This window comes from Aulostomus chinensis, chromosome 10, assembly GCF_037954235.1.
Source record: "Aulostomus chinensis isolate RoL2024-O1b breed Wild chromosome 10, RoL_Achi_v1.0, whole genome shotgun sequence".
Lineage (NCBI taxonomy): Eukaryota > Metazoa > Chordata > Actinopteri > Syngnathiformes > Aulostomidae > Aulostomus > Aulostomus chinensis.
This window is the reverse complement of record NC_141329.1, coordinates 21,953,983-21,969,028: the sequence shown is the minus strand read 5'-3', so window position 1 is coordinate 21,969,028 and position 15,046 is coordinate 21,953,983. Positions and strand designations below refer to the sequence as shown.

The 15,046-nt window shown below is 38.4% G+C and overlaps 1 protein-coding gene across 2 annotated transcripts in view; it reads right to left on the bottom strand.

The window, feature by feature from the left end:
* cntn5 (contactin 5) overlaps positions 1 to 15,046 on the bottom strand; it is a 103,590-nt gene that overhangs the window by 28,891 nt on the left and 59,653 nt on the right. For both annotated transcript variants that reach the window (XM_086216450.1, XM_086216449.1), the window contains exons 9-10: positions 11,378 to 11,480; positions 4,471 to 4,652 (exon numbers count right to left, since the gene is read on the bottom strand). In XM_086216450.1, coding sequence (XP_086072576.1) covers positions 4,471 to 4,652; positions 11,378 to 11,480 — 285 coding nt within the window. The remainder of the gene's footprint in view (positions 1 to 4,470; positions 4,653 to 11,377; positions 11,481 to 15,046) is intronic.

Sequence of the window (15,046 nt, the reverse complement as noted above, 5' to 3'; positions counted from 1 at the left end):
TCCTTTGAACCCTGAGTTTTTTCCCCCTATAAACATAGTCTTTTCTGGGGTTTTGCATTTACCAAGTTCTTGGATAGTATATTTATAAGAATATAAAAATTAGGAGAATTTTTTACTGGGGCGTTAACTCTTTTGCTTGATGTTAGAGAGGGATTTTTTTTTAGTGAGTTCATCTCCGACACACTCCTTTCCCACCATTTATCTCTCAAAGTATTGTCCAATTTTTTTGCTGAATGTGAATTTAATGTATATAAAGGAATGACATTAAAAGAAATGGTCACCCAAATGCTGTACACAAAGGCACAGGGTATTGCTATTATGAAGCCAATGAAGTAAATACTTATCTATATAGCTTCAAAAGCATGACAATAATGTGGTTTCTAGGAGCTTACACAGCAGTTGCCAGATCTATAGAAATAAAAAAAGCAATGAGAATGGGAACAGTGCTGTTGAGCTGCGCCTCTTCCAGTTATATGCCAAGCACGTTCTTTTCATTCTTTGCATATGGAAACTTCGGTATTATACTTCTTTGTGTGGCTTGATTGAATGATTACGGTCAGGAAGGTCTCCCACATAATCAAAGTCCAACCTACCAGCTGACCTGGGTAAATTACATTTAGTGAGAAGCTGCAACAAATTAGGTTCCCTATTCTCCTTGTGATGTCAACAGAATGGAAGTTCTGGACCTTGGTAATGTGTCCTAGCAAGGCTGAGGCAGTCCATTATCTTGGCCTTGTACACGTGGTACAGGCAGCGAGGAGTGGGGGATGTGTACCCTCATAGATGCGTTTATGATCACAGGCAAAGGTAGTAATTCGATAAGCCTGCTCATAAATCAGATTGTTTTGAAAGGTGTTCCTATTAAAGGCCATACTAATACTGATACTGTAGGTAATCTCTCTGTACACAACAGGAAACAAGAACAGCACACAATGCAATATGAAAAACTATAATTGTTATGATACATGTGAAGTAACTGTATGTTACATTGTTAGACAGGGGCTCTATGGGCCCAGTGCAAGTGCAGTTATTTAGGCCGCATGTATGTGGATTATGTGGATGTCTCTAAATTCATATTTTTGGGACAATATCTGGTAAGCACCTTCAGGAGTGTTCTGTATTAAGGGATTAGATGAAGTGATGTAACTGGAACAAAAATAAACACTTTGAGGTGTTAACAAGAAGTAATTGTAAAAATCAAAGATCTGTGCTGTGCACTCAAGGATCTTATTTCTTTTAAGTCTTGCCCTCAAATTCACTCTGAGTGAATACTTCTGCTTTACCAGGATAATTCATATTTCGGACAGCTGCATTTTATCAATATGCTAATTAAAAGGCACAGGTGCTCCTTATAAGCGGGGTCAATGAAATACCACCCTAAATCCTCTTGATTTGTCACATGTCATGTGTCATGGATGTCACAAGTTGACAGGGAGAAGCCAACTGGCAGGTTGCATGCGTCCATGTCAACTGCTGCACATTGTTGCAGCTGGAAATGTTCAAAAAGAAGATGCTGTTTGATGCCCACAGTGGTTGTGTCAAAATATATTCTGGGTCAGATCATTCTTTGGCTGCAACTGAAAGGCCGCTTGAGACCAATTACGTGTAGATCTGATGAAGAGTGTAGTTTGAACAAACAAGAATATCTCTGTATAGACAGTTTGCGAACAGTTGCAAGAACTTGCTTACATGCTCCTATGTCCCCACAGAGGACTTGAAATAAGTAAAAGTGTCCCATTCCAGGTGGATCATACTAAGAAAGACAAACAGAGTTGATATCACTTGAAGGCCTCATAGCAGTTGAACCCATTATACCAGTAGATATCTATGGCTCAAATTACGGCTGCCCTCAAATCATCCAAAGAATGTCTTTTAAGACTTACAAGCTCCTAAAATGTGCTTGTTATAGGTAAGAGATATAGTTTTGAATCCATGGAAAAATTCTTCTTACACTTAACACCAAAGCAGCTAAGCTACTTGAAAAAGAAACGGGGGACTTTCAAATCAAGGAAAGGACTTCTGTCTACTAATACTGAGTATTGGTTCTATTCATACGCCCAGCACCAGAATTGACTTAACCACTCAAGCAGAGAGAATCCACCTTTTAGCCTCATGTACTGCAGCTACAACCGGCTCTTAACAATGCTAATAACCCAAAAGAACATGACCAGTTTAAATAGATTCTGGCAATTTCCCAAACATCTGCTCTGTGATGCTGGAGTTCACTGAAAGGGTGTCACCAGTCACTGATCACTAATCAGTGATTTGATTAAAAAAAACTACTATATAAGATGACATGACAAATATTTGGAAAAAAAAAAAGTCAGACAAATTGTTCAGTGCTGATGACAAAAGAGCATCTGACAGCCAATGAGGTCTTGTTAAGGCACCCACTTGAGGTCTTGTTAAGGCACCCACACTGCTCCGAAATGAAAGGAGGACCTCATTTGTTGGAATGATTAACACTCTTACTTCGATTACCTGATACGACTATGTAATTGGTCCTTGGGCTGGACAAATTCAGATGTCCTGGTGAAAGTCTCAAGTCTTGAATTTCAGAATAATGAAGCAGGTTTAAACTATAATATGAAAAAGCTTTGGAGGTTAATAACTGTTTGAAGTGAGGTTCCCAAACTGAGGCTCAGAACCCCACATGATGCTGAGACAGAATCAGGAGGTGTTTTCTGGAAATAAATATAAACAAAAAGTCATTCTCTAAATGTTTTATTTTAGGTGCCACGGTGGTGCAGCGGTTAACACTGTTGCCTCACAGCAAGAAAGAGCTGGGTTTGAGCCCCAGAACGAGCATGGGATCTTTCTGAGTGGAGTCTCCATGTTCTCCCTGTGCCTGCATGGGTCCCTCCAGGTACTCCGGCTTCCTCCCACAGTCCAAAGACATACAAATGGGGACGAGGTGAATCCATACTCTAAATGGATCGTAGGTGTGGCTGTGAGTGTGAATGGTTGTCTGTCTGTATGTGTTGGCCCTGCGATGGACTGGTGACCCGTCCAGGGTGAAGCCCGCCTCTCGCCTGAAGGCTGCTGGGATAGGCTGCACCCCCCGTGACCCTTAACAGGATAAGCAGTAGAAAATGGATGGATGGATGGATGGATGGATGCTTTATTTTAGCCATGACTGACAGAGTTCCTACAAGTTTCAACGAGTCAAATCTAAGACTTTTTAAGACCTTTAAGACTTTTTGAATGGAATTTTAGACCTATTCACGACACCATATGATAGCTTTTGGTCATCAGTGGAATGGTGGGATGTGCTTCCCAACACACAAAATGCTTCTTGTGGTGCTGAACCAAGTAGATCTATACATGAAAAAAGAATCTCCAATGATGCATGGCAGCACCGCCCAATTTGAAAAAAAGGAAGATACAGAATTCTCAATTTTACCATTTATTTTGGCACTGAAAAATGAACACTACCACACTCCTTCCCTACAGAGAATGCAACTGTGGTAGGGGGGTGAATTGAAAAGTAAAAATAATAAGAATAATAATAAACTTTTAAAAAGTGAAAAATTAGTGTGCATATCAGTGAAATATGTTGTATTGCGGTACCAGGAACATGGGCAGCGGTAGAGGAGACCTGGGTTGCTGTAGGAGGTCGAGGCATAGCAGCAGGTGCTGGGTCCGCTGGAGATGAAGTGAGATATCAGGCTCGATGCAGCCCTCTTACTTGTGTCTCATGTTCACTGGACTTTGCATGCGACTCCAGAGCCTTTATTCCTAATGTTCCCAGTTGAACTTTTTTTTTTGCAGCGGGCTTCGTGCGGATTTCCAATTACTCTTTTCAGCCGGCATTTAAATTCTTTTTTGTCCAGCCATAGATCATTGAATCAGCACTTGCCCATTTTAGATACCCGATCAGACTCACCGCGCGTATCCACCACATGTAACCTGCTCGACTTTCTGTGCAACACGGAACACGGACCACACGAATGTGATACGCAGCATTCGAATTTCTCATTTTATTGGTTCCACCTTGAATAATTTTTCGTTTATGTGGTCGAACTGCTTTCATTGTCGGAAACTCCTGCGGGAACATATTTTTTAACACAATAGATCTAACGTAATGTCAATTTAAGACTTGGCGCCTTATTTTTAAGACCTACTCCCAAAATTGAAGACTTTTTAAGGGCCTTAAATTTCAGATTGTTGAATTTTAGACTTTTAAGACTTTTTAAGACTGCGCGGGAACCATGAACTGATATAAAAAAGGAATTAAGATAATTAAAATGGTAAAATAAATTTGTATGTTTGGATAGCCCTATTTGTGCATGTGACATTTGTATGCTTCAATAACCTCTGAGGATAGTTGGGGTCTCTAACATTCTAATTTTGGTGGCCAAGGGCTGAAAGAAATCACTGGTTGAAAGAACAACTTTAGTTCTAAACTATAATGGAAAAACAAAGGTCAATGATTAACAAACTGAGGATAGGAGCATGCTGAAGACTCACTGTAGACCTGTAGATGACCTTTGAAAGCAGTTCCTCCTCTTGGGTTCTCAGCTTTGCACTCGTATGTTCCCGAGTCCTCAAGCTGAATGTTGGACATCTCAAGTACAGCTTGGGACTTCCGAAGTCTCGCTTTTTTGGGGATGTTGCCATTTATTTTTCTCCATGTGATTGTTGGCACAGGACTTTAAAAAGAGAAGAGTAGAACAGTACAGTGTAAGTGAGGATTCAAAATATGTTTATAGAGCGAGCCACAGTGAAGCAAATTCACCATTCATAATTAAAAATATATCCTTAAAAAAAAAGACCATTCATCAGATGTTTTTTTTTGTGTGTGCAAATTCACCTCAGTGAACTATAAAAACATAACTCTAATTAAATGACCTCCATCTTTAAATTGTAAAGTTTTTCTGTGTAGAAAAAATGCTAAATTTTGCATTTTTTTTGTTGCATTTAATTCTATTGCTCCAGCAAACTGAAGAAACCATAATAGTTACTCATTCACAATTCCTATTTAATATTCTGCTCTATAAAATTTGAATAATTAACCCTCTGACTACCAGGGATATACGGACTCTACCAAATGACCCACAAAGGACTTCCATCACACCCCAAGTTTCAGAGAGGCAGGGATCATATTCAAATCAGGTTATTACAACAGCCACTGAGGTTTCCATGTTCAAGAGATGTCAACCATACCTGTTTATTCATGGATTGCCCTATAGATACGAATGACAGATGACTTGCGCAAGCAGAGAAAGAATATCTTACTATGCACTGTCAGTACTGCTCTTGTATGACAACTAGCTTTGACAGGTCTCTGAAAGATGGAAATGTGACACTATACAATCCTCCACTGAACCCATCAATCATTTAGCCAATATAGAAATGTTACATCCTTGAGTTTTTTTATCTGTTCTAAATTCCCAAGGACACTGAAGTATACTTGGCTGCAGTGGACTCAAATTAGGATTCAAAGCACGTGTGCCTTGTATTAAATAAAGAGACTTTTCACAGTGTTTTTCTTTATTTTGTTTTTTGGTGTTTATTTTTTCTTTCATTTAATATTGTTTTTCTGTCACAAATAAATGCATTTCTGTCTTTTTGTCAACTACTGATTTAACCATTTTCTTTTTCTTTAAATTTTGTTCAGCGAATTGATTATTAAAGTACCTACACGATGTACGGCATAATGGTCTGGGGTTTCAAATAGACGTGGGTTACTGAAGCCCAGCATTTCTGACATGATTTAGGAACGAACATACATTCAGGGCTGATGTCAGTACAGATGTTTACAAATCCAGTTAGGCCAATAGCTGATGCTGGTGCCAAGACTGTATTTGTATGTTGCTGATCACATTACCACTAAGGCTGTTGGGCTTTTGGTGCTGAATCTCTGCCCCTCTGTCAGCAGGATTACCTAAAAAGTAAAAGGCTAATTTTCACCAAATTTGGTGGAGGGGTTTATTATGAACCAAGGAAAAACCCATTGAATTTTAAGAGATCCGTTTAACACAGCATAAAATTGCACTGGGTTCAGTTTAGGTAGCCTTGCTGGATCCATGTATGCTCTGTTTTTTTCTTATTTTAAACTTCTCTTACGTTTGTGGTTGGTAAAGAAAGATACCTTCTCTATAAAATAATTGAACTGTATTACAGACAATCAGCGGTTATAACGCTATCTTTGAATAAGCATATATTGAATAACACATCTATAAATGAAGCTTTCATATTACCTTCTTTATCAGCAAAAGATAAACTGCAATGATGAAAGTCATTTTTGTGAATGACGTCAAAAGGATGAATATTTTCTGAAACCAATAAATCTGTGCATCTCAATTGCAATAGCAGTGGATAGGGAAATGGAATTTTTGAGCCTCGTGTAAAATGTGGATTAGTATTGCTCAAATTGATTCTCGCACACTCGGCCGATGTTGAACAGTTATGACGACAGAATCCGACTTCGCACGAACACCTCAAAAAAGAGAAAAGTTGGCTCAAAGTGCAGCATTTTTAATCAAGCGTGGAGGTCTAGATATTCTTCACAAGAGTCAGTTCAAAGGCAGTGAGTTTGATATGCATGCAAACAATGGCACAAACTTGTCATTCTGCATAAAGAAGAAAAAGTCCTGACGTTATCTTCATATTTAATTGCCAGGCAGAATATTTTAGGAAAGCAGTTGACTATCCAAGAAGCTGTGAGGACGGTTAGCTACATGCTGTCACACAAGCTCACCAAACAGAGCAAACTGATGGTGTAATTTTGAAAGACTGTATGATGGAGGCAGCTAGCGTACTGTGCCCTGACAACAAAACTCAGTTTGATAACGTCACACTGTCACACGGTGTGTGAAAGTTATTTGTGATGAGCTGTCTGTTGATTTCCCAGATTTCCTCCTCATGCTGGATGAGAGAACTGATATCAAAGACACAGCACCAGCTAATTATTTTCATGTGCTCGCATATTTATAATGAAAGTGTTTCATCAGTGACCAATTCATCAATATATATCAGCAACTGGCAAGAAGTTTATCTTTTCATTGTAACCTCAGAGCAGCCCGGAATGAAACATGCATACTTTTGATTGCCGGATGTGTGGCCCCTCGCTTACTCTATTTAAGTTTGTACATCCCTCCCTGCCCTAGTGTATCAATGAGCCTTTGGTACCCATGGCCGGTTTTCCTTTCTTAGACCACATTTGATGGGCACTGTCCCCTGCACACCAGGAAGACACTACGCAACTTTGTGTTTAGGTTTTGACCCGGTCATCTAGCCATCACAATTGGTCTATCATTTGGTCAGGGTTGCTCAGATCCTCACCTCAACTTCAAGAAAAGAACTGTTGACTTGTTGTCTCATATCCCTCCCCCTTACAGGTGCCAGAGTAACAATGTCATCGGTGTTATTTGGTTCAGTCATCAGTGATTGTGACAGTTGCATTATTTTATTTTTCAATCATTCTTAGCAATTCACATTCATCAATAACCTTATAAATAGTCATTGTCACCACTGGCATCTACTGTTCCCATCTCCACAGCAAAGATCTACATCCAGTATTATTCAATAACAGCAGTGAAAGCAAGAGCTTCAGGTACATTTTTGTGATCTGCTGTGGTTGCCTTTCTTAGCAACTGGCATTTTGATTTCAATGTCTCATGGAGTATTAGAACAAAATAAGCACTTTCCAACAACAGGCATTGTGTTTGAATCAGTGCTCATGAATATGGCACAATGAAACACTTCCTTATATAATATGTTATTGATGGAGACCTTTGCTCCTGCTCAACTCTCGACTACTGCGAGAACAGAGGAAATCTATAGAGACCTTGAGGGGCTTGAACACGACGGTGAATCTTCCCGAGTCGGTGGCAGGATATCTCTTTGGAGGATGAATAATGAGTACCTGGTTTCTACGTGTTCATTGGAGTGGGTGCATAAGGGAGTAAGCTCACTCAATTTAGAAACGAGAACCGCTACCTGTCAGTGAGGCTGTATGAAACTCTTGAACTCTAAAGCTCTGGTCATGTCCTTTTGATCAAAGTGTACAAACTGAATATTTTATGCCCTTACACTGTGAATTTGTTACATACTGGAATTTACGCAAGGTATTTTTGTATGTGTCCACAGAGATTACAACTAAATTAGTATTCCACACATTTGTTATGGCTTGTTTTTTAAATAAAGTTAAATCTAACTCTAAAATGTAGTAAAGGTCTGGTTTGCTACAGAACAGGATCCAGGTTTTATCCTAAAACTCAATTCTTAAAGCGATACTTCTACCAAAAGGGTATTTTGCCATTCAGGTACTCACAACAAGGTGTTTAAAGCTCTCAAAGATGTTTTCCACTGATGCATTACTTCTTTATGACTCAAGAATGCAGAAACAGCAAAACAGAAAAACTAGGCAAAAAAGTCCACTGACAAACCCTCAAGGCTATTGTCCAGTACAATCCACATATTCTTTATCTAGCTGTAGGCTCAGTAATCCACAAACACTCTGATTTGAGCTAAACTATGTATACGTATGGGTGTGAGCAGCTGTCATTCAGTTGAACCAACGCACTTGTACATGGGAGCACTAAACTGAAAGGGTTATCTTAAATCAGTGTTACTGGACTACATGGATTAGACCAGATGGTGGGTTTGAGAGTTTGTAAGCTGTTTTTTTTTTGTGTGTGTGTGTTGTTGAAAGTTTTACTGTTGCTAGCAGCGAGTCGCCATTGGCCTTGAGCTAAATAAACACGTCACACTCTGTGCACTCTTGAATCACAAAGATGCAATACGATTGGATAAAAAATGTCTTTGTGAGCTCAAGACAGCCTATTTGTGAGTACCTGGAAGGCAAAAATACTTTTGAGCTGGAGCATAATATATTGGTAATTTTGAGTGAAATCTACTTTTAAAAAGATTACCAATGCACATGAAACAAAAAGACACATTTTACAGATATGATCTGGGCAAAAACAGCTGTGTTTGAAAAAACAAAAAAACAAAAAACCAACAGCCAAGTGTTTAAAATCTGTTATAAAAAGGCACTTTCCATTACAGCAAAAAAATGTAGTCCTTGTTGCCCAGTATAGCTCAATGAGTAGAGTAGCTACAAGGGTTTCAAGAGTTTTGATTATCTCAGAGGTCGGTGAAACTAAAAGTATATCGACTACTACAAGGCAATTTGGGTAAAAGCATCCGGCAAATGCCACATGTTATATTGTAAGTGGAAATGAGTGGGAGAATGCGAACCCCATTAAATGTGCAAGGTCTTTTGAACTACTATGAACTTCATCACTTCAAATGAAGGCAGCTTCCTGCACTTCACATCCCAGAGTTTCTTGCAAAGCAGCCTGTGAAGCTAATACTTTAAATCAATTTTTTGTTTGACTGACTCAAACCAATCTTACTACAATAATGTGTACATGTGATATTCTGATACAACAACAACAATAACAAACAAATCACATATTGCCTAAACGATCATTTCTTTAAATGCAATGAACTGAAAATTGTCAAGAGGCAATGTACGGTGTGATGAGCTGGGCCATTTTGTTTTTCATTTCTGTACTGAGAGCTTTGTTCAGTTTAAGATTCTGACCGCTTCTGGGAGTGCGACTGGGAGTGAAGGCAGTCAGGTAGGTACTTTTTAGCTCATGTGCTTGTGAAGCTGTGATTGTATGACTGGGCAGAGAAGACTGGGATTATCAACAATGGTTTTGGGAGTTTGTAAACTGACATTTTGCTAACATTTGTTAATCTTTCGTCTTAATCAGCTTCCAGCAACATCGATTCACCACAAAGTCACGCAGGGGAAAATTGCTTCATGTATTCAATATATCCAGCAACAGGTACTTGATGAACAATTGACAATTTTTGGGTGATATATCCCTTCCTAATTGAAAGTCCTCATTAAAACCCTTTCCCTCACAGGCTGGTCCTGGCTTTATATGTCTAGTCATAAAAATTAAGTAACTTTCAATTGAAAAAAAAAAACAAGAATCACAGACTTTAAGTAACTGGAGTCGAAAAGTCATTATCTCAAACCAGTTTAACAATTATAACACTATAACAAGGTAATATGATTCATGAATTAAATGCTGTACAGTTATAAAAATGACGTCGTTCTTTTAGTTCCATACCCTCATGATTCTCTTTGCCCTTGACCTGGGCCTACAAAGTGCTGTCACTGGTAAGTATCAGAGCGGACAAAATCATCAAAGAACCTTTGGCATTGGCACACAAAGAGCTTTTCTGCTCTGTCTTAGACAGTGGAACCATCGCACATATTGATAAACAGGGAAACAAACGCCATCTTAACTTCATTTTCAGTGCTATATAAAGACTGGCATTTCTTAATAGGGTGCATTGATAAATCATTCATCTCTAGGTAAAAGGGTAAGTCACTTGAATAACTGCTGAAAGCCATCATGCACAAATTATTTTATTGAGAAAGGCACAGAGCAAGGCTTGGTCTCTGGTTTCTGCTTAGTTTCACAGGGAAAAAAAAGAAAGTGCAGTTAAATATTGCACCCTGTCTATATTTGTATGAAATGAATTGCCCAAATACTTTAAATTGCGGTGAACAAATATGAGGTTCGGTGATTTTAGAAGAGACATTTTGCACTTAAAAAGACAGTCAACAAAGAATCATTCGTGCTGCATTACCACAAAAAAAATGTATTAAGTGCAAGAAAATATTATGTTGTACAATGAAAATGACTTTTTAAAACATCAAATACCACTTTACTTTTGAAATTGAAAATGATTCAGTTATATTTTGCTTGAACTTTTACAGTAAAAATATGTGAAACTTGTTTTTCTACCTTCCCAGCCCATGAAATAGAAATGACGAAAAAAAAGAAAGAAAGAAAATGACTTACTTGGAAAATGTATTAAATTCGTAAAACATAAAACCAGCAACACTAACTTTAGTAACTATGCTAAGTGCTGAGGATTTTAGTCTCTGTGGACATAAGTGTGTTTTCCCTCCTGGCAGACAACTATTACAATTTCATTTTTTCAAAGAAATAACCTTGGCTCTCTCCATTCATAACACGCCCTGAAAGCACCCAGGAAACACAGATACATTAGAGCTCTCAATTATGAGAACACATGGATCCCTAGGGCCGAATTCCCTATTCTGCCCCCCCAATGCACTAACATGCCATCTAGAGTAACAGCAGAGCTATGATGCTGCACTTGTCTACACTCACTTAACATCTTGCCTGAAGACAAGATACGCATGGTTCCCATTCAGGTAATGGAATAATGTAATTTTAAAAAGAGAAGAAAAAGGAAAAGAGTATTGTCTAAAAGATTCCTGAGATTCAGGGCAGTTTCTTCTTCCTGAAAATTAACATGATACCGCTATATGAAATAACTATTATACCAATATTTGTGCTATACAGTATTTACTTACTTGCCCAAAGCGAAGCACTCCAGTCTGACAGTGAGTCCTTTGGCAGCCAGAACAGATGTAGGAAAATGCACTTCAATTTTGGGTTCATATTCACCCATGACACCTGGAAAAGTTTAAGAGGGAAGAATGGCACATATTAGGGCCCTGCTGATTGAAAAAGACATTAACTGTATCCCTCATTTGGAGCCATAAAAACAAATCTCATTGCCCTGGAACCTATTTCACGAGTACAGAAGTGTGTTTAAGTAAACACACATCCCTGATGATTAGGCCTCTCATACAAATACATTATATCATGCAGTGGACCAGTGTGGGTCTGCATAATATGCACACCATCTGCCTTATCGTTCACCCATCCATCTACTTTACACACGGGTTACTGAAAGGGATGGTCTGACTGTTTCAGATCCACTACAAAGCACGCAATTCAAGTAGCTTGGTGGAATACGTCATTTATTACATGCTACTACATATTCATTGCTTAAGGAGGTCAAGGTTAATTGGAAAATCCTGGCATTTCAGTTAAATTTTGCAGAGGTAACATAGAGCAGTCTATAACATCAACTGTGTAAGTAATGATGTCAGCTCATATTATTGCAAAAAAACAAACCATTAAGATGATGTACACATACTCACCCACAACAACAGGGGAATAAAGTATATTGTTCTTAAAAATTAGTAATCTACTCACTCAATTCACAAAACACATTGTGAAGGGCACAAGTAATAAGGCATTATCAGTCTTGCTAAGTGTCACAAAGACTAACGCCTCCTCCTTAAGTCATAGCCAGAGGACATGTTTTCTTTGTTTTTTCAACTCTACAGAATGTTCAGGTAGCCATTTATATCCATTTGCCAGGATTATATATCAGATGGTATTGAGCAAATTTGGGCTAACACTGCAAAAAAAAACCTTTAAGTGGGATCTTATTATCATCTGTCTCACTAAATAGGTGTTTGTGATATGAATATTCCATGAGTGTGTAACTGTTTATCGAGGGATGTTACGTAAAAATATGGACATTACTAGTGAACACTGTCCATTAGCAGAATGCTAATCCCACCACCTTCCTGAATTCACAACAAACCTCTCAGGCCACATGCACTGCTGCTCCAGGTGTGCTGTAACGTACACGATCGGTGAGATTAATGGCCAGCATGACATTTGAGAAACCATAATTACACCTTCGACGCATATCTGACACTTTTTATGTGATGAAATGAATGGGGCAATGACAGAGTAAGGCGACTGAATTGTCTCACTATGTATGGAAAAATAGCTGTATGATATTTGTCCCAAAGAACTTTGCAATTTCAATCTCATTCTCAGCATTTATGGCTCCAAAGCAGCCCTTCACATAAAACGAATTTGCAATATTTCATTGACTTGTGTCATGGTATATTTAATATCATATATATATTCAGTCTCAGAGGCTGAACTTGATAGAACTGAAAGAAATAATGTCCAGGCTTGGTGGGCTAAGATATTACTAACCGTCACTGTAGTATCGCTTCACATTTTATGCTCCAATTTATTAATCACAAGAAAATTAAATTTTTCTATTTTGTTTTGTGCTACTGCGTACCAATTTCATAGCATGGTGCCTGTCCTAAAATGTGCCAGGTCTCCAAGCTTTTAGGATTAAAAAAGAAATTGTTTTTGGTCCTTTGGATGGATTAATGAACATCTCTTTGAGGCCTTGAGAACACAGTACTAGGTCCTCCTAGTACGTAAGCATCAATAACGTAACATCATTGCACTTTACAATGTACTTGAGCATATCTAAGCTAATTAGAAGTGCTAATTTATATATTGAATACCTTTTATAACTGTGGTTTAACATGGGTTCCGTCAGGGCACAAGCCCCAAAAAGGAGGAAACTGCCAGAATTAAAGATGGTGGTAGAAAAAAAAAATCGGAATAAATATGACCTTCTAATTGTAGTGGGTTACAATCCATTAATAAAAGGTTAGCATCCTGCTTCAAACACTAAATATTGGGGAACATAAAGATAGGCACTAATAAGGCTATAATACCAGAATAAACTTTGACACTTATATTACTGTTAAATAAATGTAAGCAGCACACTATCAAGTGGTGAAACCAACCTTAAAATGTAGCATTGTGCAGGTTTCTATCATTTCACACAGGTACATTTTTCAAGTATTTAAACCATTAAATGTGCTATTTTACTGCAAATGTAAAGTCATTTAAAGAGATTCAGTCTACTTGAATTTTTCCTTGTGTTCAATGTAATGTTTCACCCCCACAGGACAAATGTCTCCCGTGAGGGAACAGCGATATTTTACACAAAGAGCATACTTAAAGGAACATGCCAACATGCTAATTGCTCTAATCCAACTAGTGGTCAGCCGGTCTCTCAGGGTCTCAACTCACTATTGCAGCACAGAGGACAGAGGACTATATATCTTCTCGTTTGGCTCCAGGGAAGACAGCAAATATGTATAGATTTCCCAAAATTGTTTCTTTAAAATTATACAGGAAAAAACAAACAAATAAAAAATACACAAACAAAAACAAAATTGGTTCTTCATAAATGCCCTGATTAATGGTGCACCGGTCCAAATTTGTTCAGCTCTGATCCAATTCTGATCAATTTTTCAGTAACAATCCAATACACCGGGCAGCACGGTAGTGCAGTGGTTAGCGCTGTCGCCTCACAGCAAGAAGGTTCCGGGTTCGAGTCCCGGGATCTTTCTGTGTCTCTCTCTGGTACTCCAGCTTCTTCCCACTGTCCAAAGACATGCAATTGGGGACGAGGCTGATTGATACTCTAAATTGACTGTAGGTGTGACTGTGAGAGTGAATGGTTGTCTGTCTCTATGTGTTGGCCCTGCGATGGACTGGCAACCCGTCCAGGGTGAACCCCACCTCTTGCCTGTAGCTGCTGGGATAGGCTCCAGCAATCCCTCGACCCTTAACAGGAATAAGCGGAAGACAATGGATGGATGGATAGAATCCAATACACATCTGCTGCACACCAATATTGACCAGAGAACTTTTATTACTCGAGCCTATTTTCTTGACTGTAACTGTTACTTTTGTTGTCGTTGGCATTGTCTAAGATTACATCATGAGGCTTTAAATAAAGAGCATTTCTTCTCAAAAAGAGCAAAAGATACAAATTAATAAATTTACATTTAAATTAATCAAAAGCAACTGTCCAATGTTATATTATGGAAAGTTCACAGTCCATCGCAAGCTATAAAAGGATTCTTGATTAGAAGCATCATTCTGATATCCAGGCTATGAATGAAGTTGGTCAGTCTTTGAACACTGGGAGTACCTGCACCCAGTTGCAATAATCTGATCAAGTTAGTCCAGCCTTAATCCCAATCGTTAATATTGGTGAGTCCACAATATTGATTCTGTTCAGTTACAGCAGCAGAATAGAGACAATTTGGATTAATATGCATCTGGCACTTGACATTGGTTAACATTTTTTTTTTTAATAAACTACTCTCATCCTGTTTCACAATTAGTAAAGTCATTATCCTGAAATACTGACATGACATTAAAGTATGTTGGATAGCAAAAAAAAAAAAAAAAGATCATGACATCCAATATTGCTAGGGGCCTAAGGACTTCAATAATAATTATCAACATAGCGGAGACGTCCTGCTGATGTGGAGATGGCATGTGCCTGC